The 26767-nt window shown below is 37.5% G+C and overlaps 1 protein-coding gene across 2 annotated transcripts in view; it reads left to right on the forward strand.

Annotated features, from left to right (window-relative positions):
- The window catches only part of TTK (TTK protein kinase), a 40950-nt gene that overhangs the window by 10390 nt on the left and 3793 nt on the right, over positions 1-26767 (forward strand). Inside the window, exons 4-18 of one of the 2 annotated variants that reach the window (XM_076335449.1) lie at positions 1041-1147; positions 5739-5882; positions 10539-10647; positions 10750-10825; positions 10908-11005; positions 12063-12162; positions 12881-13004; positions 15829-16007; positions 16132-16268; positions 18052-18178; positions 19313-19405; positions 23552-23709; positions 23800-23951; positions 25227-25351; positions 25669-25749. In XM_076335449.1, coding sequence (XP_076191564.1) covers positions 1041-1147; positions 5739-5882; positions 10539-10647; positions 10750-10825; positions 10908-11005; positions 12063-12162; positions 12881-13004; positions 15829-16007; positions 16132-16268; positions 18052-18178; positions 19313-19405; positions 23552-23709; positions 23800-23951; positions 25227-25351; positions 25669-25749 — 1810 coding nt within the window. The remainder of the gene's footprint in view (positions 1-1040; positions 1148-5738; positions 5883-10538; positions 10648-10749; positions 10826-10907; positions 11006-12062; positions 12163-12880; positions 13005-15828; positions 16008-16131; positions 16269-18051; positions 18179-19312; positions 19406-23551; positions 23710-23799; positions 23952-25226; positions 25352-25668; positions 25750-26767) is intronic. The other variant, XM_076335451.1, reaches the window with a different exon arrangement.

Below are 26767 nucleotides of genomic sequence, written 5' to 3' on the forward strand. Positions count from 1 at the left end.
GTCCTACTTAGCAATCTATGGCTGAATGTAAAACTAGGATTAAAATTTTGTAAAAGTAAAGAAACTATTAAATGTGAAGTATCTTGTCTGGACTTTGTGGCACAATCTCTATGCTTTTGAAGTATACTACGTTTGCCATTGCTGCTTCCAGTGTGTCTGCAGAAAACGGACTTAAATCCACCTTGTGTTACCAAATTTAACTGATAAGACTGTGTTGCCTAGGAGTATGGGGGAAATGGAATGAATTCCCTACATCTTGTAAGGAGTCGATGTTCCCATAGAACCCTTGATAGAGGTAGCTATTGGATAAATGCTCTTGTTGTGTCCTAGTTTTCTATAGGTTTGGTGTTATAGATGTACCAACAGAGACAAATTCCTTCAGTGACCTACATATCTGCTAAGGGGATCTGACAACTTGGGTGCAGTTGCAGAAGCTCTTCAATGTAGAAAAGCTCAACCTCTAGCAAAATTTTGGAGTTCAGTATTGCTTTAATGTAATGGATTGGAAACTTTTTGACCATATTGCTGCAGAATATAACTAATAGTGTATATAACATTCTTCTGACTTGATTAATACATACATTTTTCCACACTTGGTGTTTCTAAAGCAATCTCCTCCCTGTCCCCCTGCCTTGCAACCTCCTTCGTATAGGAGTGGATGCATCTGGAAGAATGGAGATTTTTCTCCATGGGCTACAGGTGGATGTTCTGTACAGGTTAGTGGGTGTTCTGAGGGAAAATATCTACATATTCTGAGGAATAATATAAGCAGTGACAAAGAATGAGTCCTTAATTTTTCTCTCAGGTTTGAGCACATTCTGGTTTTTGAAAGGATCAGCTTGATATCTTTTGATTATTAGCTTTTTAAGATGCTTTGCATATTTGTACTTCACTAATGGCTCTAAGGAAGAGGAAAAAACTTCAGCTACAGATGGATTGCTTTTCCAGAATTATCTAAAGCCATGACCCAGCACATGGAAATTCATCCTTGTTACTCAGGCTCTTCACCTTGTGTAACTACTGATATGCTGTCTTTACAGTATTCAAGATCCGGAGGAGGCACGGGACCAATTTCATCTGGCCAGACTGAACTGCAAGAAATTTGCTTTTGTGCATGTGGCTTTCGCACAGTTTGAACTATCGCAAGGTGTGTAGAAAAACTTGTTTGGTGTTGCTGTTCTGTGTTATTCTAGGTTTTGTTGTTCTAAACTTCTGCTCTGTTACATAACTTGCAAGGAAACTGATAGGTAGTAAATCAGAAAAAGAAAAATCTGGATTTTCTTTTTTTAATTGAAATTTAATGAGAACATGTGTGCTCAATTTTAATGAAAATATGTGCATAGTTCTTAATAGGCTTTTTCCTTTTTAGAAATAACTTTCAAACAAGATGAAAATTAACAGTGATTTCTGTTTGAGTTTTTTAAGCTTAGATCTTACAGTGGGAGGTATTAATAAGGCTCTTGCTGCGTTGAAAAATGATGCTGAGATTTGGGTGGTAATTTCCCTTTAGATACTTTCAGCTTGCTTGTGGAAGAAATTTTGGCTCCTTCCAAAAAGCAGCTGTAGATTCTTTGTAGGTTTTTTTTTTTATTAAACCAAAATACACTGTAAATGTGCAATTTGGTCCAACTAAATTTTCCCCTCTGCCACTCAGGTTCTTAAGTAGCTACCAGTTGGATTTTAATTGATTCTTCTGTTTCCTGTTCCATTGTTGAACATCCACGGTGGGACAGTGGAGATGGTTGATATCTTCTGTTGCTTCATAAATGGCATGGACTGATTTTTTTTTTGGTGATAGTATCATAGGTGCCATATTCCAGTCAGTTGCGGGGGAGAGGGGCGGTGGCGCTTGTCAGTATTCAAAATAGAATGGTACTCTTTGTCATGTGGTGCCATACAGCAGTGTTCTAGGCAAGCCATTCTGATATGAGAGTGATAATGTCTTTTAAAAACTCTGGTTCCCTTCTTTAAGGGGTGCCTGAACTGTCTGCCCTTGGTAGGGGTAGTTGCACTGAGAGCAAACTTTCTAAATTAATTTATCCTGTTCCTTGGTGTACTAGATCTGGCTTGGGTGGGGTTAATTTTCTTAGCAGCTCATATGATGCTGGGTTTTAGATCTGTGACTACAACAGTGTTGATAACACACCGATGTCTTGGCTGTTGCTGAACAGTGCTTGCACAGTGTCAAGGATTTCTGTTTCTTGCTTGGCCTCTCCTCTGCCCAAAGGCTGGGGGTGGGCAAGAGGTTGGCAGGGGACACAGCTGGGACAGCTGACCTGAATTGACCAAAGGGATATTCCATGCCATAAAGCATCATGCTCAGCAATAAAAAACTGGGGGATAGTCTTTCCACAGTAGCAGTTGCTTAGAGCCTGGCTGGGCATCTGTCTGCTGGTAGGAGGTGATGAATGATTGCCTTTGCATCACTTGGATTTTTTTTTTTTTTCCTTTTTCCTTCACTTATTAAACTATTTATGATTTTTTTTCTTGCTTTTGCTCTTCCAGTTCTCTAGACTATTCTAGACTATGTAAATTATGCTCTGATATATCTAGAACAATAGGTCCTCAAAACTTTGGGCCAGTAGTCCACAAAGTTCACCTTGGCTTATGTCACTTCTTTCCTATTGTGGGTAGGGGAGGTGGCCTGGGTACTTGGTAGCAGGGTTGGGCTGCCTACCCAAAAATGTTTAGTGAGCACTGTATGCTTATTAAAAAAGATAATAAAACAGTAATACTTCAATAATAAAAATATTGTCAAAGTGTAATAAAGAAAACCTATTTTGTAATTTAAGTAAAGTGTAGAAATGTTACTAGTGGTTACCACTGACTAAATTCATCCTTCTATCACAATCACTTGTGAATTTAATTACTGTGTAGCTATGGGATGTGTTAATGCAATAGTTTCTTTTACTTTGACAGCAAATAGTCAACCTGAAATGAAATCCTAATTCCAAAGGAATAAGTCATTTATGATTGGCTTTGTTTTATCTCCAGTGTGCTGTCTGATTTGTATCTGTTACCCTTGAGCTGGTCTATTTGACATTTGGTAATGTGTACGGAGCTATAATGTCCCTGCGGGGTGCTTCAAAGAGGATTAATGTAACATGTGAGTTGTATATTGTTACTTTAAAAGTGCTGTTACTTTTTCACTGAGTGTGTCCAGCTTAGGCTAGAGGGAAACGAGGAGGGTGGTGCCTTGTTACCTCCTCATCCCAATCATTTCAGCAGTGCTTTGGCACACCTGCCAATTGCTTCTTGATTAATATGTATTTCCCTTTGTATTAAGAAGAAAAAGTTAATTATACATTCAGTGTCCTGTCTTGAGCAAAATTGTGAGCTAAAGCTCAAGTCAAAATTCTGAAATTATGGTTGGCACATTGATATTGAGTTCCTTATAAATTGAATATTCATGACCTGAAAATGGAGTGACACAATAAAGGTGGCATTCTGTTTTGTTTTTATTTAAATGCTGAATACAACTTCATTTAAATAGGTCAGATGAGGAGCTGTCTCTTCCTTACTTTTGGTGTGCCTTGGGTAGTGTGCTTGAAACAAGATTTGCTGTGACTTGCTTGGAACTCATGACCATAAATAAAACTCCTTTGGCTATATAGAATGTTATGCCTAGGTGGATCAGTCAGGCTTTTTGTATGTGATGAAGTGGACTGATTGAAACTCACAGATACTTCTGGCTTTTTGCTTTTGTACCTTGGTTCCTCATCTGTTAAGGGGGATGGACCAGTTCATTTTTCACATAGGTGTTTTGGTATCATGTTATTTCTTATTCAATGAGGCACTGTCGTGGTTTAACCTCAGCCGGCAACTAAGCACCACACAGCCGCTCGCTCACTCCCCCCTCAGTGGGATGGGGGAGAGAATCGGAAGGGTAAAAGTGAGAAAACTCGTGGATTGAGATAAAGACAGTTTAATAGGTAAAGCAAAAGCTGTGCACGCAAGCAAAGCAAAACAAGGAATTCATTCACTCCTTCCCATCGGCAGGCAGGTGTTCAGCCATCTCCAGGAAAGCAGGGCTCCATCACGCGTAACGGTGACTTGGGAAGACAAACACCATCACTCCGAACGTCCCCCCTTCATTCCTTCTTCCCCCAGCTTTATGTACTGAGCATGACGTCACATGGTATGGAATGTCCCTTTGGCCAGTTTGGGTCAGCTGTCCTGGCTGTGCCCCCTCCCAGCTTCTTGTGCACCTCTAGCCTTCTCAGTCAGTAGAGCATGGGAAGCTGAAAAGTCCTTGGCTAGTGTAAGCACTGCTTAGCAACAACTAAAACATCGGTGTGTTATCAACATTGTTCTCACCCTAAATCCAAAACACAGCACTGTACCAGCTACTGTGAAGAAAATTAACTTTATTCCTGCCAAAACCAGGACAGGCACATAATACTAGGAGGAATTACTTTTCATTTTGAGTAGCAGGTCTTGTTGAAGCAATGTGTGGTTACTAAATATAGCCAAAGGTAGAATGCTGGTTAAGGATTCTTAAAAAGAAATACTAAGCCTATCCACTTGCTAAGGATTTGGAGAAAAATAGTATTTGATTATATGGTTAAAAACCAAGTCATAACAAATATGCACAAAATTGGCTATGATTTCATTTAAGTCTATCTTATTTTGGCATTTCCTTGCTTCAATGTCCAACATCACCCATTTGATATTCTTAAAATAGGTTACTTAAGCATAAGTTCCTAATATATACACTCCACTCCCCCTAATATATACACCCCACCCCCCCCCCCGGTCTGAACTGCAGGCAACATTGACATCTAACTTCAGTTATCGGTGGAGTTCTGAGTGCTGGAGACCTCAGAGCTCTGAAATATGCTATTATATAGTATAAGAACTACTTAATTATATATGTATGTGGCACCTATAAGAACAAAGTGGTTTACATTTTGCTGCTTTGGAACCAAGGAAGAAGGGCATTTGGGACTTCAAGGGCATTAACAGCTGTAACAAAACAGTTTGCCCTGATGGTCTCTAAACCAAGGAGAAGATTTTGGTTGCAGTACACTTCTTTCCTTATCTGACTCATGTTTTTTTAATAGCTATATGTGCACATGCTTATATATGTAAACTGATTGCTTTCAATATGTTTTGTTACGACACCCCCTCTTCCCCCTTAGTTCTCTTCAATCTCTGTTTATGGCATTTAGTAATGTGTAAACCTGTAATGAAACAATATCCTTCCTTTTCACTCCTCTCTTCTTAACTGTAGTGCTTTCTGGAGTAGTGATGTTTGATGACAGTTGCTTTTAACTTTGATTTCTATTAAGTGCATTAAAGATGTTTTATAATGCATATGTAATAAAGTTTGTATCTGGTCAGATCTAAATGAAAGTCCATAAAGGTTGTCTTTCCTTGCTGGTACTATAGAAAAAAATGGATTTTAGAATTTGTGTTGTATTGCCTTACAGTTCCTATAAGACTAAACAAATACTGAGAATGCAGTTTTGTGAGTTCATAAAGCATATTTTGTGAGTTGGTGTTGAACTTCATATGAAAAATTGGCTTACATGATTCACTTGTAACTAGTTTCAGGCAATATCCTTAAAGTGGATATCTAAGGGGGGAAGTGCCTGATGAATAATGGCTTCAGAGAATGATGCAAAGTGAACATAAGACAGCATGAATGTAATCACATCTTAAAAAAACCACCACATTGCCCCAGTGTAATTGTTTTCTATTTCTTGATTTCTAACTCTGTGTTCCTTGCTACTTAGGAAATGTGAAGAAGTGTAAGCAGCTCCTTCAGAAAGCTGTAGAGTGCTCTGCTGTTCCACTGGAAATGTTGGAAACTGCTCTACAAAACTTTCATTCACAAAAAAAGCAGTTGCTTTCAGATGAGGAGAAGGAGAACTTAGCAGGTAATTGCAATTTCTTAAAATGTTGGTTGAGTTTATATATGTTGTAATTCTAGATTGAAAAAAATCTTTCTAATGTTTGTCCCTTCTAGATACGAACTCATAATCTGCTATTGTTTAATAAACATTTATCTATATTATCAATCTTACTCCTTCAATATTTGGTTCCATCTTCAATACAGTGACTGTAGTTTGCAGGAGCCATAGGATGGTCGATTCTTTAATTCTGCAGAGGATGTTCCTCTGACTGCCATTAGGTATTTGCACTTTGTAGTAGAGACTTGTGTGAAGTAAGAGCTACTGGTTGTAGAGAAGAATTAGAACTGAAATGTACAGACTAAACTATACAGATAGCTTACTTTGAGGTGTATCTTGTGACAGGCTGGTGAAGTTCTGGCAGTCACTTCAGTGAAATCAAATCTAGGAAAAATAATCCATTTGAACTTTGTATTTATTTCACAAATGGACAAAACCCAGGTATTTATCAGTACAAAATTGAAGTGCTTGGCTATATCATAAAACATAACTGGTACTGGTTGCTGGGTATATAACTTCAATAAGGGAACAGTTACCTCATGAAGCTTTCAAGAGATAAATTTGTTTGGAGTGGAATTGAGCAAAAAAAACGTGGTTCGACTTAAATATTGAAGTGCATGTAACCAACTTTTCCAAGAGTGGTGTCTAACACTTCCATATTTTTGCTTTGTATAGGGACAGAATTAGTGCAAACTAGGTCTGATTTCATTTCCGTAGAGATATGTCTTCAGGAATGTAGTTTGAGATTTGGCTGGCTCCTGTTGAATCAACCTTTGTGTGAAACACTAGTTGGGGGGGAACCCCAAACATTTGGCAACACTTGCAATAATATTCAGTTATGGTATTAATTTTTTTAATAAACTTTATTTTTGGTCCTATTCTGTTTACCATTAATCAGATATAGACATCGTGAGTGCCACAGCTGATGTGCTGCGCCACAGGAGAATATCCTGTGGAATATTATTCATGGATTGTACAATTTCTATCTGATATTATTGGCTTTACTTGCTGCAAAGCTAAGGGAATACCTATGAGAGAATACGTGGCAAAAGCCCGTCTGCCATTTAGGAAGCAGTGAACTTGGAGGGAAGAGTAGGCTCATTTAGTTTTTCATTTATATGAACTTGTAACATTAGATATTTGAAAAATGCTAAGTATTAATTCAGCTATTTAAAGATAAAAGTTTAAAAGGCAAATAATACTAGACCTGAAATATCTCAAACTCAGGGATGTACGTGGCCTAAATCACTGAACTTGGCTTTAAGTGAATTTGTATGGTCCTTCTGGAGCAATAGAGACTGTTTTAATGTATAGGCATTTAAGTCTTGTCTGTTTTGTATTTCCATTTAAAGAGCTGCTTTTGAAAGCTTTTTATTTGAAAACAGGAATGCTGTATATGTAAATACATTTCTTCACAGCTTCAAAAGATTGTTCAGAAAGCTTTTGATGAGTTATATGCAGTTATAGTGTAGTGATGCAAATATAAAAACTGTGCAGCAAGTCTAGAAGCCTTTGGTTTAATTCCTTTTTCCCCTCTTTCATTCATGCACAGCAATCTAAAGTATTTGACATACCAGGTGCAATCAAACATGTTTAGTTGGGAAAAAATAATTTATACTTAAAAAAAAAAATGTAGGTCATAGAATCATTTTAGAATAATTTAGGTTGGAAAAGAGCCTTAAGATCATAGAGTCCGACCGTAGTCACGAGTAGTATGAGGCAGATAGGCTGTCTCAGACTGTGAAGGAATAAAAGTATTGTAGATCACCAACTGAATGTGAGAGTCCAGTGGTAAGCTTGGGCAAAAAAAATCTTTCTGTGTATATGAAAAAAAGAAAAAAATTGTGGGATGTGGGTGTGAGGTGGTGATGGTACCGGATCGGTAAACTGCTAATTCAAAACTGCGTTCAGTGTTATGTAAAGAAAAACTTAGAACTACATTATACATTGAGGTACTTGTTCTTTTTTTTATTTAACTGAGTATTTCGGTCTATTGACATAAGTAGTTTATAAAAAAAAAAGGACTAGAAATAGCTAATACTGCAATATTCATCTGCCAGAAGTCTGGCTTCTGCTGGCTGAAGGTAGAAGGGGGGACATGGGAAGATTCAAAATAAAAATCAAATTAATTTTAATGAACTGATCCAGAATTTAAAAATGTTAAGAGAAATGGTATATAAAAAAGTTATTAAATTATGATTTCTTGAGAGGCTGTGGATAGCCATGAATTCTTCTGTTTATTGGTCAAGCAAACAATTTCCTATACTGAGGAAAACCAGGCCTATGTGATGTAGAAGATCATATTATATAGTATCTTAGTTGTCTTTGATTTTTTTTTTAAAATATATGTTCCTTGGTGTCTGATTGTCTTATAAAAAAATATAATACTGTGGAAGAGATCTTTCTATCTGCATAATCAGATATTAATTTCAATTTTTAAAAGGGTTTGTCAGGAAAATAACTGAATTTAAGAGGTTAGTGTATATCTGAAAGGTCTTAAAATAGCTTGTACTCCACAATGTTCCTTAATAAAGAATTAAGCTACCTTTTCTATATCGTAACACATCAACACGTGTTCATGGGCAGTTACTAAAGTGTTGATGTATCTGCATTAGTGTGTTCTGACTTCTCATGGTCACTTGTTCATCTGAGAAATGACCCTGCCTTCTTCACCTCTAGGCAAAAATAGTTTGGATGATGACCATGTTGTTCTGAGCTGTTTATTTGTGGTTTTGAGGTTCTAGAATGACTTTTCAAATAACTTGATTTCTGGTTCTGCTTACTGTAAAGTACATCTGAAATATATACTTTATTTTCACAAAGCTTATTAATAATGTAACTAGGAGTTGACTTGATACTTCATTTTAAGATTAATGTACAACTTCATATAACTTCTGCCAGATCCTCAATAACTGAGCAAGATTCTCTGCTGGATGAAGGTGGGGCTGGTGAATGAGCTGTTTGCTATTGTCTGCCTTGATCTTCCCTGACCTGGCAGTAGAGCACAGCTTATAAGACCACTCTCAAATTTGCTGTCGGTGAAATCAACTGGTTTAATTTAACACAACTAATTGCTTAGACTAATTCAGTTGAATTTACCTGATATGAATTGGGGATTACTCTCGTAAGTGCTGTGTTGGCAGGTCATTGAGGTGGAGGGACCAGCAAAAGGTCTTTGGTAACAAGTCACTAAGCTAGTGAATTCTTCAACTGGTTATAGTAGAGTTGGCTCTAGAAGGGAATGTGCCTGTGGCCTAACTCTGTCAGGAGGTTTGGAGGTGACTTTGAAATTTCTTTCAGCCTAGGATTTGTCAGTATGAAAACCATGTGCAGTAACTGAAATTGGGAAGCTTCTTAGGGTTCTAATGACTAAAACTGTATTTAAAGTGCCTCTTTTTCTAAGAGGGGGAAGGAGAATCTGAGGGAGAAAAACAAGTGTTTAATTGATGATTGGTAATTCTGATGTCCTGATTCCTGTCTTCTACTTCTGACACAGTAGGTAGTTCTAGGGATTTAGTATGCAGCCTTCCACCAATTGTGCTGAAAAACCTAAAGGAGAAGGTATGCCTGTGAAAGACTTACCTATTTATGTTGTGATTGCTACTTTTTTATAACTCACTAGAACTGAAAAGACTGCATGCTTTTGCAATTGCAGGCACCCGTTAAATGCTTTAAATCCACATGGATCTACAGAAACATAACTGAGGTAGCACAAAAATGTTGTATCAAAATTAAATACCACATAAATGAAGTCAGAGCCCAAAAGCAGGTGTTCAGCAGGAGGAGAACAGGACAGGTCAGGGCTATTATCAATATCTTGGGTCTCTGCAGTAGCAGGGAGTTTGTAAGGATTGTCTAGACAGTTGTACCTTTGAGATACTACCTCTGAAACAAGCTGGGTTTTGATGCTTAATTTAGGTTTTATTATAGTTATTTAGGTGTGGGTGTCATCATCACGTGTGCTGATAAATAATTGGAATGAACAACAAAAGAATCCAAATGTAAGCAGTTTTAAATCTTCTGAGGAGTCCTCATGGAGCAAGCTTTGGAAGCATCCCTCGGATGATGCTGTTTTAGAGTGGAGGTTTATTCTCAGAATGTAGATTTGGAAAATAGTCTTGCTCTGAAAGTGTGGGTTTCTTCGTCACTCCCCCAAGATACTATTTAAACCAGTGTGTTTGGTGCTTGTGTTTCTCCTTCTACATATAGGATAAGATTAACAGTGAGGTTTTTCCGTTAGAAGTTAAATTGCTTGGATAGTCTTTGGACATCTCAAATCTCCCTTTTATGTGTTTAAACATAGTTTACAACAATAGCTGCATAGAAAACAAGTAGCTAATATATTTAGCTAATTGTTACAGGCCATTTTGTGCTTATCCTGGAAAGCTCCTTCTGGTTGTAAGTCTGCGGTTGGGTTTTTTCTTTTTTTATCTGAATTACCATATCTTATGTAATTATATAAAATGTCTGTCATTCAGTAGAAAATAGTGATATGTCATTGATACTAGATTACTGCAAATGTATGTATTTTTAAATTTCATGTATTATGGAAACATTTTTTTTCTTTTGAAACAAATGCAATCTGTAGTATTATCTGAATAATTCTAATTAATTTACCTACAGTATCAAGTACACAAGAGTCTGGACTTCAGAGCATAGCTGGAAATCACAGAAGCATAAAAAGGAATGATTCTGGTGAAAATTCTTCTACTGTTACCAGACTTTTGCTTGGGTAACGGCTTGATTTCTTATTTAATTGCTTAAAATGTCATTTAAACCAAAACCAAACACACACTACAGTGTTGGTTTTTGGTTTTTTTTCTCTTGCCTTCAGGGAGGAGAAGTCACAGGAACTTGATGCTCTAGTTAATTACCACAATCCATTAAGACCACTAAACAAATCTAACCAGGTAGAACATGTAACATTTTGCTTCAAAATCTTAAACTTTTCATTTTGCTTTACACACCTGATAACTTTCCATTTACTCTTAGGCCTGCCCCTTTGGGAGGGTTCCTGTTAAACTAGTAACTGATGCTGGTGATGATGTGAAGAAGACAGATGTCCCACTTACAGCTGGTGTCATGAAGAGGTATGGTTATTTGGTTTACTACAGCACAACAGATTTTAATACTCCTTTTCAACAGTGTTTTTATTGGATAGTGGAAATGTCAGATGTTAAGAATGTTAAAATTGATTTAAAGATTATTGACAAATAGTCATTGTCATTGCAATAGGCATTGCAATAACCTACTTCCTACCTTACTACTCAGATTCTTTGTATGAGAGCATGCAAAGATCAATTTCTTGTTCTGGCTAATCAGTAGGCTCAAAAGAAATGGAGACTAAGGCAAAAATAAATTTTGTTCAAAATACCTTTACATCTGTGTATTCCAGTTTCTAAAGTGAGATATAAGGCAGTCTTGTAACTTCCAAGAGATTTTTAAATCCTCATTTTTAACGTAATCCATATGATAATGATTATATTAAGAAAGTGGTTATGCTCATTTTATTGTGAATAAATGCTCATTTAACTGTTCAGCAGTTGGAAGAATCTGCCAACTAAAATAGCACTCTGCTACATGTTACCTGACTGGAGCATAGTTTGAAAGTAAACAGAGGAGAAAGCTCCCCCGGCTGTCACCCAATCAAGTCTGTTATGCTAACTTTTTTCCTCCCTTACTGCTGTGTGATTAAATTCATGCAGAAATGGGAACTTTGCGGAGAAATACGTAACCAAGGAGTAAAAACTGCATACTTAGCCTCTCAGAAGTTAGTTAAAGCCCAATACTCTGAATCTGTGAAAGTAATGGGATAAGTTATTTCACTTAATAGCATTGTTCTGTAAGTATTTCAAAATTTACTTTGGAACACACCATTGGGGTTTAGGATCCTAGCCGTAGCTTATTACTGTTTTCTATGGAAGACAACTGATTAAGTCACCTGTCATTTCATAGGATGATGGTGGCATTGTGACAGATTTTTTTGTATTGTTTCTCACTTGGCTGTCAGAGTGGACCTGCTTTTCTGTATATTTGAAACTTATAGCCAAAAGTCTTCACACAACTGCCTTTTTCAACTGGTTCACAGAAGGCAATCATTATGTTATATGTTGGCATGTTATGTAATTAACAATGTTATTTCAACAGGCAAATATCCAACTCCAGATGTACAGCCTTCATTGCACCTTTTCCACAATCAGAACCAAAATCTAGTGGGGGTGATTCATATGACCTGGGAGACTTACAGGTAACTTAAATCTTTTTAAAGTAGATATAAGGAACTCTACCTGGCTGTCCTATGGTATTAGAAAGGAAAAGAATAACACTTTTTTCAATTCAAGAAAGAAATAAGCTAGAATTTTCCTTTATGTTAAGTAATCAGTTGTGAATAGAAACGTTCATTGTAGCTTTTAAATTTGAAAATTGTTATGCATAATCAGGCATGAAGAAAGAGCTTTCTCTGAACAATACATCTGATGGGAGAAATGGGGGGGTATTAAAAATCTGTCGTATGATTTATGAAGACGGGATAAACAGACTTCATCTTGCCTACAGGAGCTCTTTCAGCTGTAGTCATGCGTTTTATCATGGGAAGTGCCCTATTCAGTGAAGTCCATTTAATTGAGTTCATTAAGTGCTCTATGGTGCTGTAAATTATGGCTTTCGATAGAGGTTAATTTCAAGCTATGCTTGCATTTTCATGTCCTGTGTCCCCATCCCCCGAAAGAAAATTCAAGAATAGAAAGCATTTAGGTCTTTGTTATAGAAACTGTATGATGGAAATTCAGAGTGTTGATGGATTTAAAAATAGTATCAGTAATACTTGTCTGTGTACCCTGCACTGTTTTCTGAAGCATATTTGCTTTGTGGTGTATTGATCATTAATTATCATAAGGAAATGTCTGTTGGGTACTATGCTTGGGATCTCCTTTGATTCTTTTTAAGATGCTTTTTGTTTTCTTTAGTCCTTACAAGAAAAAAATTCTTTACAGTTGCAGATGTTGGATGAGAACAGCTTAGAAACGGCTACCAATTCAACTGTAACTCTCAAAAACAAAATGGATACAAGTCTTGCGATGAAAAGAGAAGGTAACTATTAATATGTGATTTTTTAGTAATTTGAAATAGAATAAGCACTGAAAATTTGCTGTTCTGTTTTTTTAAAAAAAAATGCATTGCTAAATAAAATATTCTTCAAAAAGTGAAAAAGTTGGTCTGCTTGGAATTGAGGACCATTTAATTAAAATCTGGCTTTTGAGTGGTACCTGTGAATGTAAGGAGAAAAAAAACCCCAACAAACCCAAAACAAACAAACCAAAACAAACTCAAAAACCCCACAAAAATCCCCACTGCAACACTGCCCAAAAGTGTGGAGTGCTGGGCTTGAAGTAAAATGCCAATGTATAGTGCTAATTCATTATCTGCTTAGCTCTTACAATACACATAACATAAATAGGCATTGAAATAGCAACAGTGCAAGGTTTCAGTTTAAGACTTGCCAGACTGAGCGTAGAAAAATGTTGCGAGAATATCAGATAACGGCGCTAGTTTATATGAAAAAGAAAAGGTGGATGTTGGCTGAGAGAAATTCAAACTAAGGATTATAATGCTCTTGAGGGGTAGTCTGTTTAGATTTTGACAAGACTCAAATTATAGTAGTTTGCTTCTCCTGTCACTTTCCTTGTATATACTCCTAGCTTACCCTATAGATGCCAGAGCTCTAATTTCTTTTGTTGAAGTTTACTCTGAGATTGCTTTGGCTGAAGTAAACTTAAAAAGGTGAGACCATGACATTGTCTTTCACTCCTACAGTTTTCTCTGAATGCAGAACATCCGTGTCATCTGTTGCTTTCAGCATTCTGCTTTCTATCCTGTTTACCCATTAGTACATGAAACTCTATGTAGCTTTTTCTGCTGCTGTTTATGTATCACAGACTATTTCTCATATTAGGATTGTTCACATATCTGAATTACCGGCTTCTGCTTTGGTCAGAAGCTTTCTTCTCTTGTCTTTTTCTTGGTTAAGTATACTTTACTCTGTTAAGTATCTGTTGTCTTTGGTCAGCTTCACTGCCCCATGCACATTTACTTCTAAATGTTAAATTTATGTCACTTTGGGCATTTCTTAACTTGTAATATAGTGTTTTCCTCACCTGAGTTTTACCACAGCATATGCATGCATCTTAACCTTTGGGCAAAGTATCAAATAAATAAGTTTCTCTAATGTCATGGTTATTTTCTGATGAGGTTTCCCAAAAGTATGAAAACGCTTTGTCAAAAGGCAAATTGTTTGCCCCTTTTCTCCTATGTCCTGCAAAAACCCCTGAATTATTTTCACTGTTCTTTCCACATACTGAGTGTAATCCATTTTATGAACTTGTGCTGCAGGGATCCTTTGTTTGTGTGAAAGACACTTGTACTAAATAAACGTGTACTCTTTAGAGGCTTATTACATTTCAGTATTAATCAAATGCACTGTTACACTTTTGATTACTGTAAATGCTCTTGCTTTAAACATGGTGTTTCAGTCTTAACTGTATTGTTCCTTGTGCTCCTTGATTATCTGTAAAGATAGCACATGATGATGCTTCTGTCTAATTTTTAGAGATTTCATTTTTTAAAGAAATCTAAGTTTTGCTATTATTTGAATGGCTGAGATTCTTATTGCATTATTAACATATTTTTGGGGAATGACTTTTAACTTATTTTAGAAACAGACATTTTTGGTGTATTCCAGAAATAACCTAAGCTCTACTTAAGTATTCATTTAATGCATGGAGTTTGACTGTCGTGTGAAGTCACCTCAAGACATAGAAATAGGGGTGGCGTGAGACTACTTTACATGGTGGTCTTTCTGGGTAATGTTATAAACAACTCAGATTTATAGCAAGTATTTCAGGGCTGGTAAAATTTAGGAGGTTACTACTGATGACTTAGCACCAACGCCATGGAATATGTGTACTAATCTCTTACTTGCTACTTCTGTGTTTCATCAGAAATCTAGTTCCCTAAATGACTTTCTGATTTCTGATCCTGCTGAAGAAATTAGGTGAAAATGTCTAATAATATTGCAAGAGTTGGATTTAGGATTATATACATACCTACCTATTGTAGGAAAGAAAAAGATTTAATTTGAAAAATGGTGACTTTTTTCAACTTCAGTCACCCCTCAACCCCACAGCGAAACCTTTCCCATTGACTTGCATGGGGAACAGTTTGGGTTTCAGGTCATACTTTGTTTGTGCTTCATTCAAGCTTCCAAATGAGATGCTGGTTGTAGTAGCTCAGTCCTTCAATGGCTGAACTGCACTCAACTTCTGCTTAGCATGAGACACTGCTTTCTAGTCATTTGAAAAGAAAACCGAATGAGCACGTGAAGGAACACTCTTAGGCTGTGCTATTTGCAGCCTGTCCTGCAGTCTTCCATCAATTCAATGTCCTATTACCTCTGCAAAAGGAACCATGAGATGGAGTATGCCTTGTCCCTTTATGCCTCTGGCTTCAGTCATTCCACTGGATTATAGGTTGCCTATTGTCACAGACAACACACTTCTAATTTGAAGTATTGCAATAAGCTTATCTTAAATGCTTTATAAACCTGCTCAGTGTCCCAGTATGTGGTAGTACAAACGATGAATATGATCTTGTTCTGTGTGTTGGTGAAGGAAACAGTTGTATCTCTGTTACTGTTATGGTGGTATCCTAAGATTTTGAAGAAAGTTGCCATGTTACTACACTGAACTGAATATGAATCCTGAAGATGACATTAATGCCTGATTACAGTAAGGCAACTGTGTTCACTTATTCTGATACAGAAAATGAGGTAAAATTCTTCTAGAAATGGTGGGATAAATCTGCCAGAAACTTTCAAGTACTAAATATCAAGCCTCTTTAATAATATGATTTTTTTCAGAAAAAGTCCAGCATCAGAAGCTGAAGATACCAGAGCCAAGGAGTCTGGAAAGTCAACAGCAACAGTCTAGTTCTGGTGAAAGCTATAGAAAGCAGTTGGATCAGATTAAACTAAACTGTGTTAATGCCAGAAAAAAATGGCCAATTCAAGAAGTGACACAGAAAAGCTGCTATAGAGAGGTAAAGTAACAGGAATATGTAGTGGTTTTCTAGCTGCAGCAGCTTTCACATGTTGAAAAAGTTATTTCTGTGTTCTTAATTGTGGTTCCTTGTGTGGAATAATATCTTGCTTTGCCCTCTGTAGGGAAAACAATCGAGCCTTGAACAATCTGGTTATCCTGTTTCAAGAGGTTTATCACCATCAGATGCTGTTTCTAAGAAACGTGATCCATCACATGTTTGTGGAACACCAAGCACCACCTATAATGACTATATGGACTGGTAAGCCACGTCTTTGAGCTGCACACTTATGAACGGTAGTCAATCTCTGGAAAGACATCAGCAGTTTCCAACAGGGTTTCTTAAGCTTTTCTGTTCAGATAGCAAACAAGATTTGAGAGCGCTTCCAACACTTGATGTAAAGTGCCTGACTTGAAGATTCAGATTGCGTTTAGGGAACTTTGTCTTCCCTGTCAGCTTTTCAGCATTTAGAAGTACACCATCAAATCACTAAGTCCTTATTACAGCATTTACATCTTTCTCTGATCCCTGCTACATGACACTTTCTTTCGGATGCCTTGGTTTTTGTGGCTGACAAGCTTTTTAGATTGATAACTGTATATCAGTCTGGTTCCCATGATGCAAGTGTCTGTGGGTTTGGGGAAGATGGTGTCAAAGGCCTTACTGAAGTCCAGGTAGACCACATCCACAGCCTTTCCCTCGTCCACTAGGCGGGTCACCTGGTCATAGAAGGAGGTCAGGTTGGTCAAGCAGGACCTGCCTTTCATGAACCCGTGCTGACTGGGCCTGATCCCCTGGTTGTCCCGCTCATGCCTTGTGAGTGCCCTCAAGATGAACCGCTCCATAATCTTCCCCGGCACCGAGGTCAGGCTGACAGGCCTGTAGTTCCCCGGATCCTCCTTCCGGCCCTTCTTGTAGATGGGCGTCACACTGGCAAGCCTCCAGTCGTCCGGGACCTCCCCTGTTAACCAGGACTGCTGATAAATGATGGAGAGTGGCTTGGCAAGCTTCTCCACCAGCAGCTCTCTCAGCACCCTCAGGTGGATCCCATCTGGCCCCATAGACTTGTGAGCATCCAGGTGGCGTAGCAGGTTGTTGACTGCTTCCTCTTGGATCATGGGGGGTTCATCCTGCTCGCTGTCCCTGTCTTCCAGCTCGGGGGGCCAAGTACTCTGAGGATAACTGGTCTGCCTGTTAAAGACTGAGGCAAAGAAGGCATTGAGTACCTCAGCCTTTTCCTCATCCTCAGTGACAATGTTCCCCCCCGCATCCAATAAGAATTGTTGAGTGCTTTTGTGTTCAGTGAGAACAGTGCTTTTGACTGGTTTTGACTTTTTTTTTTTTCCCAAACTTTTGTCATTTTATTTTCTACAAAAAAGTCCTAGGTATATAAATTCTTTTCCAGTTCTGATCTTAGCATCAATTTCTGTAAATACTGTGGGGAAAAAAGTATATTTGGTAATATAACTAAATATATGGTAGACACATCAAGGGAACAAATCAAAAAACATACAGGCTTTCTTGCAATCTTTAGTTTTCTTAAATACGTGCTCTTTCTGCTCATACACAGTGTAGCTAAAGCTCTTGAACATCATGATTGCCTTGAAGTTATTTGTCTCAATATGCTCACTTTAAAAAAAGCCTCTTCATCTAAAAAGGTTTTTAATAAAGAACAATAAGCTAAAGAAAGCTAACTGTGGCTCAGACTATCTTGCTGTCTTATTGTCAGCTCTTCTAGTTATATGGTGCTTTCATTTTCCAGTTTGTGGGGGGAGTGCCAGCTAGTATCTGAAGATGGGGATTTAATTAGTTACTGTTTTAAGAAATATTTCCTAAGTATATTAGAGTTTAAGTGTACTTCTAAAGGACTTCTAAGTCAAGAAGTTGAAGTGATCTTAATGGTAATTATTGAATGTAGCAGAGACTCGCGCTTTTGCTAATCAGTAGGGTTTAACTTTCAAGAAGCACTGAAGATTTCAACTTTGTTAGAATAATCTTTAAAAAAATATAACTAAATGCAGATATTGTTCATAATTTCCTTTAGTTTCAGAACACCAGTTGTAAAGAACAACTTTCTACCAGGATGTCAAATTTCTACTCCCTACAGCCAGCTCCCATATTTCCTACCCCATACTCCAGCAACTCCATTTCAAAATCAAGTTGGCTTGCAGGTAACAATTTTAGGCTGTCTTCTGCCATTTTTCAGTACATATTTTCCTTGGAGACTACGTTAGGTTAAATATATGTATGTATATATTTGTTTTAATCTAAAGTTGCTGTTCATCTTTCTGGATGAGTAATGCCAAGTACTCTGTATTGCTTCTTCTCAAAATAACTGTTTTTTCATATGTATGTCTGAATTTAGGTAAAATAAGTCAGCTCTTGAAAAAATCAGTTCAGTTGTGTCAAAATCCTGAAGCCTTTATGTCTGAAATCTAAGCCTTTTCAGATCCTACTTCATGACAGAGGCAAGAACTAGTCACTATTTTTGTTCTGCTATGGTTTTATAGTGGTGCTACCCACTACGGTGGAGTACCCAGAAAAAGAAACAGTGTGTCTTAGAAACCATAAGAGTCTGAGGGAGGTAAAAGAATGAAGAATTACATTCCTCCTCCATTTTGTTAGATTTCACAAGTTTTTGATGCATTTGCCTGAAATCATGTAAAAATGGATTACCTTAGATGGGTTGCACATTCAGGTAGGAATCTTCCCAATTGTGGATAGAATTGGGGGATAGGTTTAAGCTTCCTACCAGAGGATTAATATTTAAAATTTGTGGCTGTTCTACCTGGTGTAGCAGGTACAGGCAACACAGGCTGTTTCAGCTTCACAGCACTGAAGTCTGCTAGCTAGTAGTTAGTGTCAAATAAAATAGTAAGTGATTTGAGTACAGCTCTAAGTTAGTTGCATGCTGTGACTGAAATTAGTCTAGTTTCCAACATTATCTGTAAAGAGGGAGGTGTCTCTAATGATCTGAGAAGCCTTATTAAAGAACACCCTGTTCTTGATTTCCCATGTGGAGCATTGGTATCTTTTTATAAGAGTTCAATGATGTCACATGCCAAGTGATGATCACTATACAAATACTTTTGCTATGGGGATATTCAGCTTTCAAGACAAACATATTTAAAGTTTAGCTTTACCACACTTTATCTTGTTCAGAAAGACCAAGACAACTTAAAGCATGTTAACTTAAAAACATTAAAATTAAATTATTAAATTAAAAATTAAAAAGCAGAGCTTTACCACATTCCGCTGCATGCATACCAATAGTTATTTTCTTAACTTTTTTTGTATGTACACAGGTTCCAGCTTCTATACCTTCACACGAATGTCTTGCCATCAAAGGCAAGGTTTATACCATATTAAAGCAAATAGGTAGTGGAGGCTCAAGTAAGGTAAGATGCTCTTTTGTCCTTTTAAACATTTACACAGTAGTAGTTGTATTGTAAACATACATGTTGAAGTTGTCTAATAAGGAGTGCCTAGTACTAACATGTATAAAGTGTTTGAGTGACCCAGAGAATCTAGAAATTTGTTGTTTTAATGCTAGGCTTAGACTTTATCCCTCACGGATGCAGAAGAAACGTAGCGCACAGGTTAGATTTGGTACAATGCTGTTTTATCTGAGTCCTCAGGTAGCAAGCAATAATAACTGAATTAATGTCTTACTATGAAAATGATGTCTCAATTATTACAGGATGTTAAGCACAGTACTGTTCATTTTAGTGGAGAAATAAAATAAAAACAGTGGGTAGATAAAGGGGGGTGTTGAAGTAATAAACAGTGAACAGAAATTCTGAACAGATGTGGTCAGAACATTGAAGAGAAGTTACAGAAATAGGAAAAAGTGATGAGCCAACTCTCATGAGCATCTAAAAATATCACTTAAATTAGTAAACAATGGTGGGAGCCCACTTCCTTTTGGTTTCTACGTAAAGGCCTGAAGGTAGATGGTGTATGCTCTTGAAGGTAACAGTTTCTATGGTGGAGTGAGTATTAAAATTCCTAAGAAAATCAGCTTTTCTGTTATAAGAGATGTGCTGCAGTATTATTGTACATCTGAATTTGAGAGGCTATTGTTTAGGGCAGTGTGATTAGATTGTTGGGAAATGTGTGGCTTGTAGGGTTGATTGAAAGTTCCTGAAGTGGACAGACCATCCCTTATTACTGAAGTCTTCTGTAACTTGTGCGAGAAGTGGAGTGTAGGTATAACTGAAGTGGTGAGTGAGCTGCTTTTTATGAGGAAAATTGGGGTCATGGGAGCTTGAGAAACAGTTTTGGCAAAATCTCTTGTTCAGAAGATAAAGAATTATAACAAAAACAACATAAGCAGTTTTGCGTGAGTTAGATTTATCTTCTGCCTGCTTTCTTCTGTCTCCCACGCCTCTCCTTCACCTGTATGCTTCTGTCTGAAGACTGTATTACTAGTCACAGGGACAGCCTAAGAATTTGTGTAAGGGAAATTTGATACATGCACATATTGGTTAATCCTTAGTAACAGCCTATGTAGTACTTACAGTCTGCAGCACATGAAAGTGAAATGGTTACTTTTAGTTAAACTGAGGCCTGCAGTGAAATATAAATTGGATACTTAAGTTAAATGGTAGCATTTCTATTTAAAACTTTTTTTAAGTATCCTAGTTTTAGAACTGAGTATTTCTAATCTTATCCTTAAGTTCAGTCCGCTAAATCCTCTGTTAAATTATTTAACAATCCATGTTAAATGCATGGATTTTCCCGAACTGGCTTTAAGTGCCTGAGATGGTACTTAAGATTGACTTTGTTTTATAGCTTTTCAGTTTTTTTAATGAAAAATAATTGATAGTTGTTGTTTCATCAGTAGCTTAATTGAATGGAATATGCTCAAGCTGTCATGTTGCAATTACCATGCTTACTTAAAATAGACTTCCTCTTCCGCAAAACTGAGGAGTGCAGAGGTGCCATCTTAAGTGACAAGTATTGTCAACAGCATGTGTACTTTATTGGTTTTCAGGTGTCTTACAATCCAGTAAATAGTCATGGAAAATAGGACTAGAACTTTGTTCAAAAATCCCTGTATGTCTAGATTTCAAAATTTTAAACACATCTATTTAATCATATTTATTTAGACTTGGCACAAAGGGTCATAAATATAAGCCTACTTTTTATTTTGGTTTCATGTTTGCATATGCAGGAACTGACAGAACCAAAGTGGTACTGAGCAATCAAGCTGTGTGTTTTCTAGTAATAGAAGAAACAGTACGGATGTGTCATAAGAGATGGGAAATTGGCTTTAAATGTTGCATATCTTACATGATTCTATAATTCAGAGGGTAATAAATCAAAAAGAATAACAGAATAGAATAACAATGGAGTATTTCAATTGGAAGGGACCTACAACAATCATCTAGTCCAACTGCCTGACCACTTGAGGGCTCACCAAAAGTTAGTGTGTTATTGAGGGCATTGTCCAAATGCCTCTTAAACACTGACAGGCTTGGGGCATTGACCACCTCTCTAGGAAGCCTGGTCCAGTGTTTGACCACCCTCTCGGTAAAGAAAAGCTTCCTAATGTCCAGTCTGAACCCCCCCGGCGCAGCTTTGGACCGTTCCCACGCGTCCTATCACTGGATACCAGGGAGAAGAGATAAGCACCTCCCTCTCCACTTCTCCTCCTCAGGAAGCCATAGAGAGCAATGAGGTCGCCCCTCAGCCTCCTTTTCTCCAAACTAGACAAATCCAACGTCCTTAGCCACTCCTCATAGGACATTCCTTCCAGCCCTATCACCAGCTTTGTTGCTCTCCTTGCATTCAAGTGTCTTAACATCCTTCTTAAATTGTGGGGCCCAGAACCTCACACAGTACTCAAGGTGAGGCCGCACCAATGCTAAATACAGCGGGATAATCACCTCTTTTGACTGGCTGGTCATGCTGTGTTTGATGCACACCAGGATGCGGTTTGCCCCTCTTGGCTGCCAGGGCATACTGCTGAATCATATTGAGCCTGCTGTCAACCAGCAGCCCCATATCCCTTTCTGCAGGGCTGTTCTCCAGCCACTCCTCTCCCAATTTATACTTGTGCCTGGTGTTATGCCATCACAGGTGCAGAATCCGGCATTTGGACTTGTTAGATTTCATGCTATTGATTGCCCAATGCTCCAGTCTATCTAGATCCCTCTGCAAGGCCCCTTGTCCCTCAAGACAGTCAACAGCACCTCCCAGTTTGGTATCATCAAAGCAAACTTCCTTATGGTGCATTCAACTCCTGCATCCAGGTCATTGATAAATATATCGAACAGGACTGGCCCTAGAATTGAACCCTGAGGAACGCCTCTGGTGACCGGTTGCCAGTCAGATGTAGTCCCATTCACTACAACCCTTTGAGCTTTGCCCTTCAGCCAGTTCTTCACTGATGAGCACAGTGAACCTGCTCATCTCACAGCTGGACAACTTGTCCAGAAGGATGCTGTGAGGGACAGTATCAAAAGCCTTACTAAAATCCAGAAAAACTACATCTAATGTCTTCCCTTCATCCACTAGGTGGGTGACCTTATGGAAGGATATCAAATTGGTTAAACGGAACTTTCCCTTTGTTGAACCCATGTTGACTGTGCCTGATGATTGTGTTGTCCGTTAAATGCCCTTCAATAGTGCTCAGTGTGATCTTTGTAATTTTTCCAGGAGCCGAGGTTAGACTAACAGGTCTGTAGTTTCCTGGGTCTTCCCTCACACCCTTCTTGTAAATTGGAATAACACTGGCTAGCTTCCAGTCAGCAGGGACCTCCAGGAAGAAAAGCTTCCTGTGTTGGCAGCATACAATCATAGAATGAGGTAGGATGGAAGGGGCCTCTGCATGTTACTTGGTCCAATGGTCTACTTAAAGCAAGACCAAAATAGAGCAGGTTGCTTGTGGTCTCTTGCAGTCAAGTTTTGAGTATCACCAAGGATGGAGATTTCACAGCCTCTCTGGACAGCCTGTTTCCCTGTTTGACTACATGATGATGAAAAAAGTTTCCTGATACCTAATTGGAATTTTCCTTGTTAGCTATGCCTGTTGCCTCTCATACTTTGATGGTTCAAGAGGAGTCTATCTTTTTCATACCTTCCCTTTTAAATAGCTGAAGACAGCTGTAGCCTTCTCATCTTAAAACTGAACAGACTCGGTGCTCTCAGCCTCTTCTCATGTGCCATGTGGTCTAACCTCCATATCATCTTGGTGTGATGAAATGGATGTGCAGTGGCGGGTCAAACTCTTATATCTGTGGGAGGTGTTATTTTGCATTCTTTATCTTAGGAACAGTTCAGACTTGTGATCAAATACATCTAGTGAAATACAGTGTGGTACCAAGATGGTTTCTGATAGAGGATTGTTTCTGTTGTAACTGGTGGCTTCTTAATTTTTCTTCATGCTGACTTGTATGAACTTCTTTGTAAATTTAGTGTTGCTACTTCCTTTTGGAAAGGTACACTTTTTCTTTGAAATTCTGGCTGTGGTGAGATGAAGGACCATAGTAAATCAGAATTAGGATTGAATGAAGTTATTACCCGATACTGTTTTGCAGGTGTTTCAAGTACTGAATGAAAAGAAGCAGCTGTATGCTGTCAAATATGTGAATCTAGAGGAAGCTGACCAACAGACTGTTGAGAGCTATAAGAATGAAATTGCTCATTTGAGTAAACTGCAGCAACATAGTGATAAGATCATCCGCCTCTATGGCTAGTGAGTAAACACTAATTTTATTAAACCGGTATCTTTTCATATAAAGAAGTTGCCTTAAAATTTAACTTAAGTGTATTCATTTATTTTTAGTGAAATTACTGATCATCATATCTACATGGTAATGGAGTGCGGAAATATTGATCTCAATAGCTGGCTCAAAAAGAAAAAAAACATTGATCCATTGGAACGAAAGAGCTATTGGAAAAATATGCTGGAAGCTGTTCACACAATCCATGAATATGGTATTCTAAAATAATTCTAGGTATTTGTATAGGTTATATGGCAGAGATATAATATGAATGTCTTTAAATTTTGGAGGTGGTACTGCTCTTAGTTTTGATGCAAGCGTAGTGATCTTCAAAGATGGGTATTTACTGTATTGTGAAAAAAATTTTCAGTGAAATGAAAGATGAGTAAATCTTGATGCAGAGGTAGACTTACTTTGCTAACTCAAAGGAATCTCCAAGTATCACTGTCATATAATACTTTCTATTTACTTGCAACAGCCAGAAAATCATCTTTTCTGTATTAGACTACGTTGTATATTCCCGATACTGCTTGTTCTCCGTTAGACTCAAATTTCAGCCACTTAACCTCCTCAAAGAAGCCTTGACATTAAAGACAGCTTTTACACAGCTTTGTCGTCTTTACTTTGACATAGTGTTTCAGCTTTTTCTCATAGTTCTTCAGGCCTTCCTTTCATCTTTACCTATGTAATTGAAGCGCATGCATCTGTATTCTGTTTGGCTGTATAGCATAAAGGAGAGAGCAGATTTGGATCTTTTTCCTATTTAAGAAAAAGTGGAGAGACCTGTACGTGTAGCAGAGTATCACCTCTTCACAGCACAAGAACGCTAGAACATTCAATAACATAGAAAGACAGCAAAATCTACTAAAACCCAGGCTACATACTACGTGATGTGTCCTTGAAACAAACAATTTTGCAAAATATAAAGATGGAATGGTTAATTAGATGGATAATAACCAAAATTCATAATAAATCATGTAAGTAGGGTTTGTGAGAGGTCAGTCGTATGTAATCCTCAGTGAATGGTACCTTTGAGATTAGGAAGCAGAAAACATCAGACTAAGCAATATAATTCTTTTATTTTAAGTACCTGCTTAGCTAATTCTTTAAGAGATTGCTACAGGAGTGGACAGGCCATTGAAATGATCCAGAACAGCAGTTCAGTACGGTAGTGTGCTCATACAGCTAGAGGGCCTATCCCTAACTGAGAGAAACTATGCAACTCAAGTCTCTTGGAGCTATTTTGGGGTGCCTGCAGATTTGAATAAGTGGTAATTCAAACTATAAACTCATGCAAGTCTTAACTGTTTAAAAAGAAATGGAAATACTTTTATGAAATCCACAAAGAATAATTGGGTTTTGGCCAGGTAAAGCTGATCTGCACCTTCTCTCTGTGCAAGGGTTATGGGAATTGAGCAATAAACCCCCCATACTTCAGTAGTAACTTGGATTGACTAAACCTGGATTGATTTTAAACTCTATTTTACAGGCATTATTCACAGTGATCTGAAGCCAGCAAACTTTCTGATAGTTGATGGAATGTTAAAACTAATTGACTTTGGCATTGCAAACCAAATGCAGCCAGATGTGACAAGCATCATTAAAGATTCTCAGGTGAAATACTTCTGGAAAATTGATGTGCATTTTTCTGTGAAGTGCTATAGTACTTGCTGATTATGTTGATTAATGTAGTAACTTAAATGAATACTGGAATTTTATGCTGAATGGTTTTATATGTATATATAAATATTCATATATATGAATTTTTAGATGTTTTTATTGAACGGAATAACAGTGGCCTTCAGCCTTAATAGAAACAAATTTTCAAGATGCTTTTCAGTGCTTTGAGACAAAAATCTAACTTTTTATCAAGTGAGTTAAATTAAGTGCATGCTTCACTTAAAGGAATATTTTTACATTTTTATGGCTAGGTTGGCACAATGAATTATATGCCTCCCGAAGCAATAAAAGATATGTCTTCCTATGGAGAAAATGGGAAATCTCGATCTAAGGTAACATGATCTTTTTTCTCTTATTCCCTTCATGTTAAAAAGAAGGTAATTCAGGCATCTATCTGAAGTCTTAGTTTTCTCAAAATCTTCCACTGAAACTAGAACACAAGGAAATCCGTTGTGCCACAATGAAGGTGGGCAGAGATTGAAGGTTAACCTCAACAACCTAAAAGTATTTTGCAGATGGTGTTTAGAAAAATGTAAGTGCTGAATTAATGAGTAAATTTGAAAGCAGAACAGATGCACAGGCTTGGGCGTTGGAGAAGCTGATAGTAACAATAATGATATCTAAACTGATAATAAATGTAAAAATATTTTTAAATCCATTTTTATGGAGAAATATAAAAGTCTTCCACTATGTTATCAGTGTGAATGGCATTGAACAGCAATATAGAGCACAGTGAAATGCATGCAGTCTTTCACGTATCAGAGGCTGTACTGATGACTAATGTTACAAAAGTCTTTTGAGCATGTTAAGAGTCCACCACACTGTGCATCTCTGACAAGTCCTTCTTTGCACTGAAATCACTCCAGGCTAGAGCTTTCAGGGGGTGTTTCTGGGAGGATCTTCCATGGAGTCGAGTGAGAGAATCATTCCTCAGTCACTTCTTGGTTGCCTATTGTGCTGCTTATGCCCTTTTGTTTTAGCTTCGTTCTGCCAAAAACTGGTGGAGCTCTTATGGTGCTGCTAGCTGCTACACAGCTACATTCTGCGTAAATAACTCTGGCTTAGAAATCTTTTTCTGAAAGGAAGAGAATTTGCTTTTTGATATAATCCATTGTTAGTATGTTTGCTTAAACAAGATATGATGATGCTTGCGTCATTGTCATATTTTTGAATTCTTTTAAGTGAGAGGCAGGTTTTGCAAGAAATGTGAAACCTAATAAGGTATTTTAAAAGTGATACAATGAAGTCTAGTATTTTAGGGGACACATGGATGAGTTCTGTGTATCCTATTAATTTTTCTATGCTACAGAGTACTGTGTATTGTAGAACTTTTTATAACTTCACCAGGCA

The sequence above is a fragment of the Aptenodytes patagonicus genome, chromosome 3 (genome assembly GCF_965638725.1).
Source record: "Aptenodytes patagonicus chromosome 3, bAptPat1.pri.cur, whole genome shotgun sequence".
NCBI classification, from domain to species: Eukaryota; Metazoa; Chordata; class Aves; order Sphenisciformes; family Spheniscidae; genus Aptenodytes; species Aptenodytes patagonicus.